General features: G+C 42.1%; 1 protein-coding gene across 4 annotated transcripts in view; it reads left to right on the top strand.

Moving 5' to 3' along the window:
• ythdc1 (YTH N6-methyladenosine RNA binding protein C1) overlaps window positions 1-5,186 on the top strand; it is a 43,600-nt gene extending 38,414 nt beyond the window's left edge. For all 4 annotated transcript variants that reach the window (XM_070886226.1, XM_070886218.1, XM_070886211.1 and 1 more), the window contains 5 exons: window positions 892-928; window positions 1,021-1,060; window positions 1,178-1,243; window positions 1,983-2,117; window positions 3,801-5,186. In XM_070886226.1, coding sequence (XP_070742327.1) covers window positions 892-928; window positions 1,021-1,060; window positions 1,178-1,243; window positions 1,983-2,117; window positions 3,801-4,022 — 500 coding nt within the window. In that variant the 3' untranslated portion in view covers window positions 4,023-5,186. The remainder of the gene's footprint in view (window positions 1-891; window positions 929-1,020; window positions 1,061-1,177; window positions 1,244-1,982; window positions 2,118-3,800) is intronic.
• The last annotated feature ends 13,659 nt before the right edge of the window (window positions 5,187-18,845 follow it).

Genomic DNA, 18,845 nt, shown 5'->3' with positions numbered 1-18,845 from the left:
CCCGAGTTGAATGGTTCCCATACTGAAAGTCCCATTAATGAAAGCGATTCAGGCCAAATTACAGCCCAATAGAATTGCCATTTTTCTATTTATTGCAAAGCTGGTTTAAATTTAGAATTCCAATATTCTTGTCCCTCGTAATTTATAGTCTCTGTAAATTTAAAAATTGTTATAATATTGGGTTCCTGGTCCCATACCTTCATTGTTTTCATTTAAGGGATTTATCATAATGGAAGGAACACACTGCAGAAAGCTTTAATGAAATGGCATAATTGCTAAAATACTAAGTTTAAAAAGCACCTCCTGTGGGACCAATTCAATGCTGTTGAACTCAGTAACTCTTCCAGATCAGAATCCATCAAGGATGTGGTCTGCATTCCCTCCTATAAAACAAAATATTCCAAGCAAGGAAAAGCCAAAATAAATTGCCAGTAGCATTGTCCATGGACATTTGCTTAATAATTTTTTATATATACAAGATGGATTTGGGAGAAACATGTTCCAGAGTCTTCTAAGAGCCAGAACCTGCAGCTATATCATAAGAGTTGACTTAGCAAAATTGAACGGGATATTCTGACCCAGCAAGTGACTGGTAAGTGTTGACAAAGGCGTGAACTAAAGTTGACAACAGCGGGTATGTGCCCTAGTTTTAATGATCTGTCAAGCTGTATAAATGGATTTCTTGGACATATTTGGAATCTTGAAGGCTGGTGTGTGTGGAAATGTATTTTTAAATGCATACAGATCTTTGCAGGTTGGTAGAGAGTATAGGTTTTTTCAAGGTAAAACCATGAATTGTCTAAATGTTTGTGTTAGCTGTACTAATATAATGGTTTTCTGTGCAAATGCTCATGCAAAACTTTGCTTGTTAATATGTTCATATTTGGGCAGGATACATGAAGGATCCACGGTACCAAGAAGTAGAGAGGTAGGTTGTCTAAACTGAACATGTCACTCATTTGCATTTTTGTTTCTCTTGCATAAATTCACTCATCATCTCAAAACTTTATATCCCAACAGACGATTTTCTGGCGTTAGACGTGATGTGTTTTTAAATGGAGTAAGTTATTTTATGTAAAATTTCAAACCTTTGAATCACAGTAACATTCATACTAATGTATTGGTAAATACATTTCAAAGCCTGGTTTCAATCTACAAATGCATCTTTTATTCACAGTCCTACAATGATTATATGAGGGAATTTCATCACAGCATTGGTCCACCACCACCATGGCAGGGAATGGTGAGTTGTTGCAAAGACATGCTTTACTTGGTAGAGAACTTTTGACCATCATTGTGCTTTGGGTATTTATATCTGGCAAAGGCTGTTTGCATGTCAAAGTAATAGTAATGAGCTTTTAACACTTCTCACTTTTTCCATATTCTGTCCTTTCTCTTCCACCCCTTTTTTAAAAAAAAAAGTTATTCTTGGTGGAGCAGGTGAGGCAGTTCAAACCCTGACCCCCGCCCCCCCCCCAAAAAAAAATCTCAATTTTTACTTCGCAACCCAGCCTTATGCTTTAAGTGAAATTGCAATTGTAGTGAAGACTTGAGTTTAGTGTGCTTGCGTTACAACTACCAGCCCATCCTTTAAATACTTACACAGTGATATGAAAAGATGGGTTACAAGTCAGTTATAAACCAGACTGGATGCTAACTTATCCATTATTCATGCCTTACTCAGCAGTGTCTGTACAGTCTGGAGATTAAATTATCCTCTTTTATCACCCTCCTGCTGGGAAAAGCAAGCTTGACTGCCCTTAGGCTGAGCATAGTGTTGTTGACCTAGAGTCTAATGGAGTCCTTTGCTGTTTGCACACTTCCTTGCTAAACAGTTTTTTATGATTGTGAGTCCTTTGTTGGGAATAAAATGTCAATAATTTAATATTGGATGCAATAAAGCCAGTTACTGTAGTTTCAAAAAGCTTACAAATGAAGGCGAGGATGATGTGTTAACGTTTAAATGTGTTTCCAATTTACAGCCACCGTATCCTGGTATGGAGCAGGCTCCACATCATCCCTATTACCAACATCACCCCCCACCACCTCAGGCACACCCACCATATTCTGGACATCATCCAGTCCCACATGAAGCCAGATACAGAGACAAGCGAGTGGTATGTACAGTAGGTGTTCTTTGTGCAAAATTCCTGCAACTATCATACTGGTAGTTGATGCTCATTGTAGTAGCAACTTACTTGATCAAGTGTTGTGATAAGCAATGGGTTGGTTCCAGTTAAATGATACAGAAATATAATCTGTGCAATACTAACAAATTTTAAGTTAACATTGGGGAGAATATGACTTCAACTAAGATCAGGCACTTTAATCTTAAATTCTTCCTTTTATTCAGCCTTCCTATCTGTCTGAACTTCTCTGCATCATGGTTAAGTGAGCGCCTGAGATAGAGAATTTCTTTGGATTGTCGTATTTAATAAGTTGGCCATAACTCCAGGATCTGAGACATCTAAGCCCATTAGAAAATATTTGGGCTTGATTTTCTCTGCTCTCATGGAAAATATGTGGCAGCATGGATAGGAAGCTGGCTAAAAGTCAGAAAACCATAATAGTTAATGTTTTTTTGGGTGTGGAAAGAGGTAACTGGTGGTGGTGTTGGGGGGGGGCAGTGTTACAGCTATCTTTCTTCACAATCAATATAATCTAGACTCTCATAATTTACAGAAGACACATAGGGAGTGTGGTTCTATCACAAGGATTGAAGTCTCATATTTGACCACATGAAGAAAAAAGGACTCCTTTTTGTTTTTGAACCACTTCATCGCTGTCTGGCATTGAAGTACCAACCTGGTATCTGACCCTCAATGCCTGTAAAGAAGTTAACCATACAGTGTTCTAATTGCTGCAATTTCTCCTATGTTACTCATATGCCAGAATTCTTTGTGTTATCCCCTCCAGTCAAAGAACCCCAGTTGTAGTTCAGAACAATGCTTTATAAACGCACGAGTGGAGGGGGAAGTTAGCTTGTCAGATCATGCTAATGAATCATTAAATTCTGTTTTATTGTCAATTTGAAGACCTAGGTGTTTCAAGTTTTACTTTAGGATTTTTTTTAAAAGGGAGAAGATTGGTGAGGGAAAATTTGGATCCTAAAGACCTATGTAAATTTGGGGAAATCATTGAAACATGTCTTTTAAGCATGGTTAATTCTCAAAACAAGCAAGGGGATTTATAAATAAACTTCAATCAGTCAAGAAAAATCTCACCCCACATTTACACTAGGCAGAACACTTTTATGGTGCTCACCATCAGACTCTCTGTTAATCTTTTGTTTTTTTTTAAAATTGAAAGTATAATTGAAGATCTGTGTTGTGGCTCCAGTCACTTACCTTTCATTATGATGGGTTATTAAAAACTGTTGGAGTTTTTGCATAGCATGCAGTTCAATGTTCCCCGTAATTTTTCTTTTGGGCGCACAGCCCCTTCACACTTTAACATTGCAAAAGCTGGTCCCGGGCTGCGCGGGACCGGCAGAGAACAGAGGGAATGTTGATGCAGTTATAATCTCACTTTTGTAAACAGTATCTTGTTACGTGATATTATTGACCTTGTCTTCAGGGAACTATGGTAACTGTCAAGTGCACTGCTGTCCTTGCTCCGTAACGAACAAGATTTAAAAAAACCTGACCTTTGCTACAGTATAAAAGATATAGTCTTCAGCGGAATACAGTCTTAAGTAATGACTAGAAGAGATTTTGTTCAGACATGGTGTGCTCTAGCTGTGGATCTTTGCAAGGTCGATAATTTCACTTTTTAATTACAGTACTTATTCATTCCAACAGCATGACTATGACATGAGAGTCGATGACTTCCTTCGCCGCACTCAGGCAGTTGTCACCAATCGACGAAGTAGACCACGGGAAAGAGAGAGAGAGCGTGAACGGCCTCGAGACAGCCGACGAGACAGAGAACGCGACCGAGGCAGGGAACGTGAACGAGAAAGGGAGAGGATGCGGGAGAGAGACAGAGATAGAGACAAAGAACGAGGAAGATATAGGAGATAACTAGTTGGCTGAAGCACTGTCAATTTTTTGTGTTTACAGTAGCAGAAAGGTGTTTAGAGCTGTTCCTTTTTTATTTTTATTTTTTTAAGTTAAATTACATATTGGAACTTATTATGACCCTTGTACATCTATTGCTTTCATGCATGTGGGACTATATCAACTGAATTTTGAACCCAGAAGCACAGATTTTTGTAGAGGGATGTTTCAGGGGACGGGGATGGTTTTCTGGTGACTTATTGTCACCTGTGAATGTTAATGTCTAATCAAAAATATTTACCCTCCATTCAGTTGAAAGCTGTGAGGAACAAATCTGCACTTGGCGTAGACTTTGTTGTATGTAGTTGCACATTGATTAATGAGAAAAATATTGCTGCTAATAAGTATGCAAGTTAAGTATAATGGGCTGATTGTGTGACCTTGTTATGTTGTAGCAAGTAATTTTTTTAAAACTCATTTAGATTTCAACTTTTTTCAGTGTTAATGATGAAAGCAATATTCAAAGACACTATTACAATCCAGTTTTAACTTTTTTAAGAGAAGAAATCCCTTGCTTAATAGCATTTAATCAATGCTAAAGTTCATCATTATTTTTCTCCCCAAAATTAAAAAAAGCACGCAGTGGCCTGATAGATTTACTGTATGTTTATGGTAGAAATTGTTACAATACCTTTAACTGCAAAACTTTTGTACAAAATAAATGAAAAAAATGATCACTTTCAGCGTGTGTTGCTTTATTACATAAAGAAGTGGTGTTGAAGAAAGTGATTACTTCCTTTGTACTTTCTGATGTAAAGTGGCTATTCAGATAATGTCATTTGGTATGAAAATGTTTCATGTAGATAGTCTGGACCAAACTTTCTGAATTAATAAATTGTTAAATATGCTAATAAGCTTATTTGCATGTGTAAAACTAGTTTGGGTGGTTTTCATTTTCTAAAGCAGTGACTTCCATCCACATATGAAAATACATCAATTGTTAATCTTTGGACTTTTGTTTCTTTATGATGGTGTTCATAATTGTAATCTCAGAATTTGTTTTCAATTTTAATAAAATTAACAGGCCTGGACTGTTCCCTTTTGACATTTAGCCCATTGTCCCATGTTCCATAAATGTGTGATTGTCAAAGAAAAAAGAGAATCCATTAAATTGTTTTGCACTGGAAAGATCTAGAAAGCTGCTTCTGATTCCCATTGTGTTGGGAAGTTCCAGTGTGCTTGGTAGTTGTCTGGCATAGGCCCTCTCTGGTTGTGAACATAGGCATAACATTTGAGGCAAACACACACTGACAGTCAGCTCTTTAAACAGCAGGCTGCTATCACAGGCTTTTGCTCAGACTAAAAAGGTTAGGAAGCTGGAGAGTAGTTGAACATTATTTTGGTCAGGCATGATGACCCATTAATGCAGGGAAGAGTGTTCATTATTTTATACAAAAAAAGTTGCACTGATTGAACTCTATTCAATCATAAACTGTTTCTCTATGTTCACTTGCTGTCTGAGAAATAAAACAACTCAACAATTCGTATCTGCACTCATACCAAGTGTTTTCGCCTTCAGAAAGATTTGGGATGGCACCTGTAAGGGCTTGTGCAGAAGATGCTTTATCCAGTTCAACTCACTAAGACATTGTCATTGCATCCCTGGGATATGTTGTGTGTGTATGTGTATATATAAATATATATTTGACAGTACATGGGTTTGTGCCATGAAGCCTGGAGTGTCACATGTGAAGTTTATATCTGTCCCTGTTAATTTGCACTTATATATCTTAAGTTGCTGATACTATTGGATCTTGGTGTTCAGATTTATAATTTATCCATCATCATCATCATAGGCAGTCCCTCGGAGTCGAGGATGACTTGCTTCCACATTAAAAATGAGTTCTCCGATGACTTAAGTCCAACCACAGGCTCTGTCGCAGGTTGGACAGATGGTGGTTGAAAGTACGTTGGTTGAAAGGCCGTTTTTTTTGAAGTGCTTAGGTTGTCATGTACTTCCGCCGTATGCGCTTGGTCTCCGCTTGCTCCTGGCGAAGAGACTTGAAGTGTTCGACACCTTCACGGATTATTCTCTTCCATTTTGAACAATGTTGCGCCAGGGATTCCCAGGTGTCCGTGGGGATGGTGAACTTCAAGGAGGCTTTGAGAGTGTCTTTGAAGCGTTTCCTCAGCCCACCTGGGGCTAGTTTGCCCTGTTGGAGCTCCGAGTAGAGCGCTTGCTTTAGGAGTCTCGTATTGGGCATAAGGACGCTGTGGCCCATCCGTCTGAGCTGATCGAGCGTTGTCAATGTTTCGATGCTGGGGATGTTGGCCTGCGCGAGGACACTTGACGGTGCGCCCATCCTGCCAATGGATTTGCAGGATCTTCCTGAGGCAGCATTGATGATACTTCTCCAGTGCTTTGATGTGCCTGCTGTATATAGTCCATGTCTCAGAAGCATACATGAGGGCAGGTATCACTACTGCTCTGTAGACCATAAGCTTTGTGCCAGTTTTAAGGTTCTTGTCTTCAAACACACTTCCTTAAGCGACCAAAGGCTGTGCTGGCACACTGAAGGTGGTGTTGGATTTCATCATCGATGTCTGCACTTGTTTGATAGTAGGCTCCTGAGGTATCGAAAATGGTCCACGTTGTCCAAGGCCTCATGAATTTTGATAATCGGGGACCAGTACTGTGTGGCGGGGCAGGTTGATAGAGCACCTTGTGTTTTATGGATGTTTAGTGTAAGACCCATGCTGTCGTACACTGCGTTGGATGTGTTGACGATGGTTTGGAGTTCATCCTCCTGAGTGAGCGCAGATGCCAGCGTCATCTGCATGTTGTACAAAAGAACGGCACGACCTTGGATCTGGACTGAAGGCGACGGAGGTTGAACCGTTTCCCGTTCTATAGATTATCTCCACTCTAGCGGGAAACTTGAAGGTGAGCTGTATCATTGCTGCACGAAAGATCGCGAAGAGCGTTGGTACAATGACAGTCTTGCTTCACCCCGATTCGCACATTAATTGGGTCTGTGATGGATCCATTGGTCAGGATCACGGCTTGCATGTTATCAGGAAAAGTGGAGGATGGTGACAAATTTTTGAGGACAGCCAAATTTGAAGAGTACACTCCATAATCCCTCACGGTTGACATTGTCAAAGACCTTTGTTCGGTCAAAGAAGGCCATGTATAGAAGTTGGTGTTCCCTGGAATTCTCTTGAATTTGTTGCGCGGTGAAGATCATGTCCATTGTGCCCCTTAGTGGGCGGAATCTGCATTGCGACTCTGGGAGGAACTCTTATGCCACAGGAAGATGATGATTGAGGAGGATTCTTGCGCTAACTTTCCGTGTGGTAGACAGCAGGGAGATTCCTCTCATTACTGCAATCGGACTAATCTCCTTTCTTGAAGATGGTCACGATTACGGCGTATGAGATCCCCTGGCATGCTAAGCTTCCAAATAAGGGAAATTACCTCATATATTCGCGCCAAACTTAAAGCACCATGTTTTAGTGCTTCTGCGGGTATTCCATCTGCTCCTGAGGCCTTGTTCTTCAGTTGTCGAATGGCCTTTTCAACCTCCTCTAGGGTTGGGGTTGGACTGAGATGGTAGCGCTTAGTATGCTGTCGGATGGAGTCGAGTACACTCGTGTCGAAGACAGAGTCCCAGTTAAGGAGATCTTCAAAGTGCTCCTTCCAACGAGCACTGACTGCCTCTCTGTCCTTGATTAAAACTTCTCCATTCTATGACCACAATGGGCTAGGACCTTGGGTGCTTGGTCATTACTGCACTGAATAATCCATACACGTCATGGTTGTCGACTAGTTGCTGGATCTCCTGCGCTTTCTCAACCCACCATCTGTATTTTATTTTGCAAGGTTTTTTTTGGACCTCGGCCTTCAGACTGTTTCCAATTTAAGAATGCCGTGCGCTTGTAGCTTAACTCCTGGATCTCCTGGTCGTTCTCGTCGAACCAGTCCTGGTGTTTCCTGGTCGAGTGACCGAGTGTCTCCTCGCAGATCTTAATTAAGGAGGCCTTGAGGGCAGACCAGGCGCCATGAGCACCCTGAGTCTCTGGATCACTTTGACTCGCCAGGTTGGTAGTGAGGCATTTGAAACATAGAAAATAGGAGCAGTAGTAGGCCCTTCGAGTCTGCACCCCCATTCAATATGATCATAGCTGATCCTCTATCTCAACAGCATATTCCTGCTTTTCCCCCATACCTCTTGAAGCCTTTTGTTTGTAGAAATCTATCTAACTGCCTCTTAAATATATTCAATGACATGGCCTCCACAGCCTTCTGTGGTAGAGAATTCCATAGATTCACCACCCTCTGAGTGTAAAAATTTCTCATCAGTCCTAAATTTCCTACCCAATCCTGAGACTGACCCCTTGTTCTAGACTTCCCAGCCAGGGGAAACATCCCGCATCCAGTCTATCCAACCCAGTCAGAATTTTATACGTTTCAATGAGATCCCCTCTCATTCTTCTAAACTCTAGTGAATACATGCCTAGTCGACCCAATCTCTCCTCATACGACAGTCCTGCCATCCCAGGAATCAGTCTGGTGAGCCTTCGTTGCATTCCCTCTATGGCAAGTAGAGGGAATCCTTATGTAAGGAGACCAAAACTGCACAAAATACTCCAGGAGCGGTCTCACCAAGGCTCTGTATAACTGTAGTAAGACATCCTTGCTCCTTTCTTAGCATGGTCTCTGAGTGCTCCAGCGTTGATTTTCCTGTGGCATTGTTTCTGTTGCCGTCGCTGTTTTTGAGCAATATTGATGATGTCACCGAGCAGATTAAGCGGTGGTCCGTCCAGCAATCGTCCGCTCCTGTCATGGCACGGGTGATGGGCATGTCCTTGCGCTCCCTCGCTCGGACGATGACGTAATCTAGCAGATGCCAGTGCTTCGATCGAGGGTGTTGCCATGAAATCTTGTACTTGTTTTTCTGACAGAACAAGGTGTTGCTTATGACAAGGCCATGTTCTAAGCATTTTGTCAGCAGGAGAGTACCATTGGCGTTGATTTTCCCTACCCCTTCTCTGCCGATCAAATCTTTCCAGAGGCTTGTGTCCTTTCCAGCTCTGGCATTAAAGTCGCCAAGCGGATCAGCTTGTCGCCCGTTGGTACTCGGGACAGGGATTCTTCAAGGTTGGAGTAGAATTCCTCTTTGATCTCGTCTGTAGCTTCCAGTGTTGGGGCATATGCACATTGCTTCCGGGCTAGGTTGAGCCGAAGAGTCATGAGGTGTTCGTTTATCCCGCAAGGGGAGTCTGAGGCAGCCAACTTGCTTATTTTTTGTGGCGAAGCCTACTCCATGGAGGTGGCGTTCTTCTACCTCTCCAGAAGAACATGTAACCACCACCTTGTTCCCTGAACTGGCCTTCCCCCTTTATGCCAGATCTCGTTTAGGGTGGTGATGTCTTGTCAAAGCGTTTTGAGTTCCCAGGCAACGATGACAATACAACGTTGCTATTGGGATTGTCCATGAGTGTTCTGACATTCTAGGTCCCAAACTTCATTTTAAGCGGTGGAAGTTGCCTGTGTGTGAATTCTTTTAACGTGGCGTGGCCATTGCACACCAGCTACCACAGAGCTTGACAGAGCAAGGTCTTGGTCCAGTGGCAAGAGGATCCAAGATGACTGGAGACCAGGCTCCACTGCATTGGCCTAGTACATATATACAAATACAAACATACTCCTACTGTCCACCGTCCTCCTTCCCACAGGATCTCTCTCCCTGGAATTCATAGGACGTTCCTTGTCGGTCCCTTTCTCCGCTCCTCGCCGCTTCCGACCTCCGCTCCTCGCTGCTCCCAACCTCCGCCGCTCCTGCCTCCTGGCCTCCGCACCTCGCCGCTGCCCACCTCCGCACCTTTGCTGCTCCCGGCCTCCGCCCCCCACCTCCGCCACTCCTTCCCCTCGCCCGTCCCCACTTCACCCCTCTCGCGCCTGCTTCTGGCTCCCTACCCCTCCACTGGCCTCCAACATTCTCCAAGATATGCAACCAATCAGCTACGTGAATTTTGATGATGTCTAATTTTGTGGTCCATTTTGAGTTTGTTGCCGCCTCGAGACCTTTGTTGATTCTGCTGCAGTGGCTAGCTTCCTTTTTCCAAGCAGCTGAGAGATCCTAATTTTGAGCCCAACTGGCTACCTAATCCTAACATAATGTACCCACCAATGAGGTAAAGTGCTAAAAAAAACCTTTCCAAACCTGCACGCCTACAAAATTCCAATCTGTATTTCTTCCTTAATGGTTTGTGATAAGAGTTGCCTGGGCTTTGAGGTTTAATTGCCAGAGCCTTGGGACTGCATGCGGCTGTAGATTGAAGACCAGCCCTTGTTAAGAACATAAGAAATAGGTGCAGGAGCAGGCCATATTGCCCTTCGAGCCTCCTCTGCCATTCACTAAGTTCATGGCTGATTATCAACCTCAACTTCATTTTCCTATCCGATTTCCATATCTCTTGATTCCCCAACACTCCAAAAATCTATCTACCTCAGCCTTGAATATATTCAGAGGCTCAGCTTCCACAGCCCTCTGGGGCAGAGAATGCCAAAGATTCACAACCCCCTCTGAGTGAAGAAATTCCTCCTCATCTTTGTCTTAAATGACCTACCCCTTATCCTGAGACTGTGCCCCTTAGTTCTAGACACTCCAGCCAGGGGAAACAACCTCTGCATCTACCCTGTCAATCTCCTTCAGAATCTTGTAGCTTTCAAAGAGATCACCTCTCATTCTTCTAAACTCCAGAGAGTATAGGCCCTCTCATCCCAGGAATCAATCTAGTGAACCCCCGTTTTACCGCCTCCAAGGCAAGGAAGCCGAAACTGCACACAATACTCCAGGTGTGGTCTCACCAAGGCCCTGTACAATTGTAGCAATACTTCCTTACTCTTATACTCCAATTCCCTTGCAATAAAGGACAACATGCTATTTGCCTTCCTTACTGCTTGCTGTACCTGCATGCTAGCTTTCTGTGTTTCGTGAACAAGGACACCCAAATCTCTTTGAACACCAATATTTAAAAGTGTTTCACCATTTAAAAAATATTCTGTTTTTCTGTTCTTCCTACCGAAGTGAATAACCTCACATTTCTCTACATTATACTCCATCTGCCACCTTACTGCCCACTCACTTAGTCTATCTATATCCCTTTACAGATGCTTTGAGTTCTCCTCACAGCTTACTGCCCCACCTAGCTTTATATCATCAGCAAACTTGGATACATTACACTCGGTCCCTTCATCTAGCTTATTAACATAGATTGTAAATAGCTGAAACTCCAGCACTGATCATTGCAGCACCCAACTAGTTACAGCCTGCCAACCTGAAAAAGACCGTTTATCCCTACTCTCTTCTGTCCGTTAACCAATCCTCTATCTATGCTAACATATTACCTCTGATCCCATAAGCCTTTATCTTGTGTAATAACCTTTTAAGTGGCACCTTATTCAAGGCCTTTTGGAAATCCAAATATACTATTTCCACTGGTTCCCCTTTATCTACCCTGCTAGTTACACCCTCAAAAACTCTAATAATTTGTCAAACACAATTTCCCTTTCATAAAACCATGTTGATTGCCTAACCATGTTATGATTATCTAAGTACCCTGATGCCACTTCTTTAACAATGGATTTAAGCTAACTGGCCTGTAGTTCTCTGTTTTCTCTCTCCCTCCTTTCTTGAATAGCGATGTTACATTTGCTACCTTCCAATCCGCTAGAACTGTTCTAGAATCTAGAGAATTTTGAAAGATCAAAACCAATGCATCCACTATCTCTGCAACCACCTCTTTTAGAAACCTAGGATGTAGGCCATCAGGCCCAGGGGATTTGTCGACTTTTGGGCCTATTAGTTTCTCTAGTACTTTTTCTCTACTTATAGTAATTACATTAAGTTCCTCATCCTCATTAGACCCTTGGTTCCCCACCATTTTAGGTATGCTTTTTGCATTTTCTACAGTGAAGACAGATAAAAAATAAACCTTTCTGCCATTTCCTTATTCCCATAGTAATTTCTCCTGCCTCAGTCTCTCAGGGACCAATGTTTACTTTAGCTACTCTCTTCCTTTTTATATACTTGTAGAAGCTTTACAATCTGTTTCCATATTTCTTGCTAGTTTTCTCTTGTATACTATTTTTCTCCCTTTTTATGACATTTTTGGTCATCCTTTGCTGGTTTCTGAAACTCTTCCAATCCTCAGGCTTATTACTATACTTTGCAACATTATAAGCTTCTTCTTTTAATCTAATGCTATCCTTAACTTCTTTAGTTAGCCACGGATGGATCACTTTTCCTGTGAAGTTTTTATTTCTTAATGTTTCTTGTTCTCAACTACTGCAGGAACGATTGATTTTTAGAGTGAAAAACCTAATGCCACAATTTTTTATCTGCAAAGAGAATTCTAGTAAAATTGTCATGGGTTGAAGGACAATGTTAGGAGCACACATGCACCTATTCAGATATTCTTAGACACGAGGTACTAACTTGAGCATTTTATGGACAATTAAAAATAAAGGGTTGACAGCATTCATGATTCAGTCTAGTGATTTGGTAATTAAACTATTCCTTATGGTAAAAGTTTCATGTTAATATCAGTTTCAGCCATAGGGATGTATTTTGTTACTGAGTTTTATTGGAGCAAATTACAGTTTATCATCTGATAAATATTTAGATAATTTACCAACAGTTTTATATTTGCTTAGATCAGGAATAACATGATTGGTAGTAGTAAATTTCCATATGTTTGGATTAAAAATGCATTTATGCAAATTTTGTAATATCCTATAGTAGTACTAAGGTGTAATATCCCATGATAGTATTTTGGTATATGATTACTTGATCAGATCTCAGAAAAAATGCTGTCTTCATAAATTGTCCAACTAAATGCAAATCAAAAGTGGTGTAAATTGCCCACTATCTAATTTCAGAGTTAATGTTTGCTGTAGTTGCATCTCACTAGATAATTTTCTAATTGGAGAAATTGAGCTCCAGAAGTATATTTGAATGTCCAAATCTTAATATCAAATAAATCTTTTTTCCCCAATTGGCTGGTGTTAAATGTGTTTGCATTGGTGTTTTGCTATCTACTTGTACATTATTGTGTAAACTATTTGATTTACATAAAAGTAATGCGTGTAGATACAAATAACTGGCATTTATAGTATATCCCATTTACATCACAAAACATGGGAAATATTGAAGCTACAGATATGTCGTGCAGAGAAAACTGATAGTAATGTTTGGCGTCGAGTTATGAGGCAGGACCAAAGGAATTAGGATTTTTTAATGTTGGAAAGGGACTACAAAAATGGGACGTCCAGAGAGATGTGCAAAGTGGTTAAAACCATATAGAAAAAGCATTGCTCCCTTAAATCATAGTAGGTCAAAGAGGATGTAGGTTCAGATTGGCATAGGAACAGGAGTAAGTCATTCAGCTCTCAATTCTGTTCTGTAAGATACAACTTTTGGACTGATGTGAGGAAGTTCTTTTTCAGTGATCAACATGCAGAATGGACTTGGGACTAGTGTAGAACTGGCAACCCTGGAATTGTTTAAGAAATAGATGTTGTGATAGGCATGGTTGGTTTTGTTCTGGGGAAATGGCCAAGTGGTGAAATGAATGGAATTTGAATTCAGGGAAGGGGAAGTAATCTTCTTTAACTTCAAATGCAAATTTAGTTAAAACAGTGAACTGGTTCTTGTTGGTCCTTCCTAATCGCACAACTGTGTAGTTGTCAGGTTTATTAATTTTTCTTCATTCGTCTTTCTTCCTTTGGTAGCACTCTCGCCTTTGAGTAAAGTTTTTTCAGAATATCAGAACTTCTAGTCCTGTAGAATTAGGATCTGGTTTGAACCTGCCAGTTGCTCCATTCAGGCCACTAGGGGCATAGTAGCATAGTGGTTACATTACATAAGAACATAAGAACATAAGAAATAGTAGCAGGAGTAGGCCAACGGCCCCTCGAGCCTGCTCCGCCACTTAATACGATCATGGTTGCTGGTTAAAGAGGAAATTAATGCAATTGTAATGAAGGACATTAGCTTGGATGATGTGGAATCGGTATGGGTGGAGCTATGGAATACCAAAGGGCAGAAAACGCTAGTGGGAGTTGTGTACAGACCTCCAAACAGTAGTAGTGATGTTGGGGAGGGCATCAAACAGGAAATTAGGGATGCATGCAATAAAGGTGCAGCAGTTATCATGGGTGACTTTAATATGCATATAGATTGGGCTAACCAAACTGGAAACAATACGGTGGAGGAGGATTTCCTGGAGTGCATAAGGGATGGTTTTCTAGACCAATATGTCGAGGAACCAACTAGGGGGGAGGCCATCTTAGACTGGGTGTTGTGTAATGAGAGAGGATTACTTAACAATCTTGTAGTGCGAGGCCCCTTGGGAAAGAGTGACCATAATATGGTAGAATTCTACATTAGGATGGAGAAGGAACCAATTACATAAGGACATAAGAACATAAGAATTAGGAACAGGAGTAGGCCATCTAGCCCCTCGAGCCTGCTCCGCCATTCAACAAGATCATGGCTGATCTGGCCGTGGACTCAGCTCCAGTTAATTCAAAGACCATGCTCCAGATCTTAAAGAAGGGTAACTTTGAAGGTATGAGGCTTGAATTGGCTAGGATAGATTGGCGAATGATACTTAAGGGGTTGACAGTGGATGGGCAATGGCAGACATTTAGAGACCGCATGGATGAACTACGACAATTGTACATTCCTGTCTGGCATAAAAATAAAAAAGGGAAGGTGGCTTAACCATGGCTATCAAGGGAAATCAGGGATAATATTAAAGCCAAGGAAGTGGCATACAAATTGGCCAGAAATAGCAGCAAACCAGGGGACTAGGAGAAATTTAGAACTCAGCAGAGGAGGACAAAGCGTTTGATTAGGGCAGGGAAAATAGAGTACGAGAAGAAGCTTGCAGGGAACATTAAAATGGACTGCAAAAGCTTCTATAGATATGTAAAGAGAAAAAGGTTAGTAAAGACAAACATAGGTCCCCTGCAGTCAGAATCATAACTGGGAACAAAGAAATGGCAGACCAATTGAACAAGTACTTTGGTTCGGTATTCACTAAAGAGGACACAAACAACCTTCCGGATATAAAAGGGGTCAGAGGGTCTAGTAAGAAGGAGGAACTGAGGGAAATCCTTATTAGTCGGGAAATTGTGTTGGGGAAATTGATGGGACTGAAGGCCGATAAATCCCCAGGGCCTGATGGGCTGCATCCCAGAGTACTTAAGGAGGTGGCCGTGGAAATAGCGGATGCATTGACAGTCATTTTCCAACATTCCATAGACTCTGGATCAGTTCCTATGGAATGGAGGGTAGCCAATGTAACTCCACTTTTTAAAAAAGGAGGGAGAGAGAAAACAGGGAATTATAGACCAGTCAGCCTGACATCGGTAGTGGGTAAAATGATGGAATCAATTATTAAGGATGTCATAGCAGCGCATTTGGAAAGAGGTGACATGATAGGTCAAAGTCAACATGGATTTGTGAAAGGGAAATCATGCTTGACAAATCTTCTGGAATTTTTTGAGGATGTTTCCTGTAGAGTGGACAAGGGAGAACCAGTTGATGTGGTGTATTTGGACTTTTAGAAGGCTTTCGACAAGGTCCCACACAAGAGATTAATGTGCAAAGTTAAAGCACATGGGATTGGGCGTAGTGTGCTGACGTGGATTGAGAACTGGTTGGCAGACAGGAAGCAAAGAGTAGGAGTAAATGGGTACTTTTCAGAATGGCAGGCAGTGACTAGTGGGGTACCGCAAGGTTCTGTGCTGGGGCCCCAGCTGTTTACACTGTACATTCATGATTTAGACGAGGGGATTAAATGTAGTATCTCCAAATTTGCGGATGACATTAAGTTGGGTGGCAGTGTGAGCTTCGAGGAGGATGCTATGAGACTGCAGAGTGACTTGAATAGGTTAGGTGAGTGGGCAAATGCATGGCAGATGAAGTTTAATGTGGATATATGTGAGGTTGTCCACTTTGGTTGTAAAAACAGAGAAACAGACTATTATCTGAATGGTGACAGATTAGGAAAAGGGGAGGTGCAACGAGACCTGGGTGTCATGGTACATCTGTCATTGAAGGTTGGCATGCAGGTACAGCAGGCGGTTAAGAAAGCAAATGGCATGTTGGCCTTCATAGCGAGGGGATTTGAGTACAGGGGCAGGGAGGTGTTGCTACAGTTGTACAGGGCCTTGGTGAGGCCACACCTGGAGTATTGTGTACAGTTTTGGTCTCCTAACTTGAGGAAGGACATTCTTGCTATTGAGGGAGTGCAGCGAAGGTTCACCAGACTGATTCCCGGATGGCGGGGCTGACATATCAAGAAAGACTGGATCAACTGGGCTTGTATTCACTGGAGTTCAGAAGAATGCGAGGGGATCTCATAGAAACGTTTAAAATTCTGACGGGGTTAGACAGGTTAGATGCAGGAACATTGTTCCCAATGTTGGGGAAGTCCAGAACCAGGGGTCACAGTCTAAGGATAAGGGGTAAGCCATTTAGGACCGAGATGAGGAGAAACTTCTTCACCCAGAGAGTGATGAACCTGTGAAATTCTCTACCACAGAAAGTTGTTGAGGCCAATTCACTAAATATATTCAAAATTTACTGGAATTCTTTGAGGATATAACGAGCATGGTGGATAGAGGTGTACCGATGGATGTGGTGTATTTAGATTTCCAAAAGGCATTCGATAAGGTGCCACACAAAAGATTACTGCAGAAGATAAAGGTACGTGGAGTCAGAGGAAATGTATTAGCATGGATAGAGAATTGGCTGGCTAACAGAAAGCAGAGAGTCGGGATAAATGGGTGCTTTTTGGGTTGGAAATCGGTGGTTAGTGGTGTGCCACAGGGATCGGTGCTGGGACCACAACTGTTTACAATATACATAGATGACCTGGAAGAAGGGACAGAGTGTAGTGTAACAAAATTTGCAGATGACACAAAGATTAGTGGGAAAGCAGGTTGTGTAGAGGACACAGAGAGGCTGCAAAGAGATTTAGATAGGTTAAGCGAATGGGCTAAGGTTTGGCAGATGGAATACAATGTCGGAAAATGTGAGGTCATCCACCTTGGAAAAAAAAAACAGTAAAAGGGAATATTATTTGAATGGGGAGAAATTACAACATGCTGCGCTGCAGAGGGACCTGGGGATCCTTGTGCATGAATCCCAAAAAGTTAGTTTGCAGGTGCTGCAGGTAATCAGGAAGATGAATGGAATGTTGGCCTTCATTGCGAGAGGGATGGAATACAAAAGCAGGGAGGTCCTGCTGCAACTGTACAGGGTATTAGTGAGGCCACACCTGGAGTACTGCGTGCAGTTTTGGTCACCTTACTTAAGGAAGGATATACTAGCTTTGGAGGGGGTACAGAGACGATTCACTAGGCTGATTCCGGAGATGAGAGGGTTACCTTATGATGATAGATTGAGTAGACTGGGTCTTTACTCGTTGGAGTTCAGAAGGATGAGGGGTGATCTTATAGAAACATTTAAAATAATGAAAGGGATAGACAAGATAGAGGCAGAGAGGTTGTTTCCACTGGTCGGGGAGACTAGAACTAGGGGGCACAGCCTCAAAATACGGAGGAGCCAATTTAAAACCGAGTTGAGAAGGAATTTCTTCTCCCAGAGGATTGTGAATCTATGGAATTCTCTGCCCAAGGAAGCAGTTGAGGCTAGCTCATTGAATGTATTCAAATCACAGATAGATAGATTTTTAACCAATAAGGGAATTAAGGGTTACGGGGAGCAGGCGGGTAAGTGGAGCTGAGTCCACGGCCAGATCAGCCCTGATCTTGTTGAATGGCGGAGCAGGCTTGAGGGGCTAGATGGCCTACTCCTGTTCCTAATTCTTATGTTCTTATGTTCTTATGTAAAAGGAGTTAGATGTAGTCCTTACTACTAGGGGGATCAAGGGGTATGGCGAGAAAGCAGGAATGGGGTATTGAAGTTGCATGTTCAGCCATGAACTCATTGAATGGTGGTGCAGGTTCGAGGGGCCAAATGGCCTACTCCTGCACCTATTTTCTATGTTTTATGTTTCTATGGCTGATCCGATCATGGACTCAGGTCCACTTCCCCGCCCACTCCACATAACCCCTTAATCCCTTATCAGTTAAGAAGCTGTCTATCTCTGTCTTAAATTTATTCACTGTTCTAGCTTCCACAGTACTCTGAGGCAGCGAATTCCACAGATTTACAAACCTCTGAGAGAAGAAATTCCTCCTCATCTCAGTTTTAAATGGGCGGCCCCTTATTCTAAGATTATGCCCTCTAGTTCTCGTCTACCCCATCAGTGGAAACATCCTCTCTGCATCCACCTTGTCAAGCCCCCTCATAATCTTAGACGTTTCGATAAGATCACCTCTCATTCTTCTGAATTCCAATGAGTAGAGGCCCAACCTACTCAACCTTTCCTCATAAGTCAACCTCCTCATCTCTGGAATCAACCTAGTGAACCTTCTCTGAACTGTCTCCAAAGCAAGTGTATCCTTTTGTAAATATGGAAATCGAAACTGCACGCAGTATTCCAGGTGTGGCCTCACCAATACCCTGTAGAACTGTAGCATGACTTCCCTGCTTTTATACTCCATCCCCTTCTGCAATAAAGGCCAAGATTCCATTGGCCTTCCTGATCACTTGCTGTACCTGCATACTAACCTTTTGTGTTTAATGCACAAGTACCCTCAGGTCCTGCTGTACTGCAGCACTTTGCAATTTTTCTCTATTTAAATAATAACTTGCTCGTTGACTTTTTCTGTCAAACTGCATGACCTCACACTTTCCAACA

This window comes from Pristiophorus japonicus, chromosome 1 (genome assembly GCF_044704955.1).
Source record: "Pristiophorus japonicus isolate sPriJap1 chromosome 1, sPriJap1.hap1, whole genome shotgun sequence".
Taxonomy (NCBI): domain Eukaryota; kingdom Metazoa; phylum Chordata; class Chondrichthyes; family Pristiophoridae; genus Pristiophorus; species Pristiophorus japonicus.
This window is presented reverse-complemented; position numbering and strand designations above follow the sequence as displayed.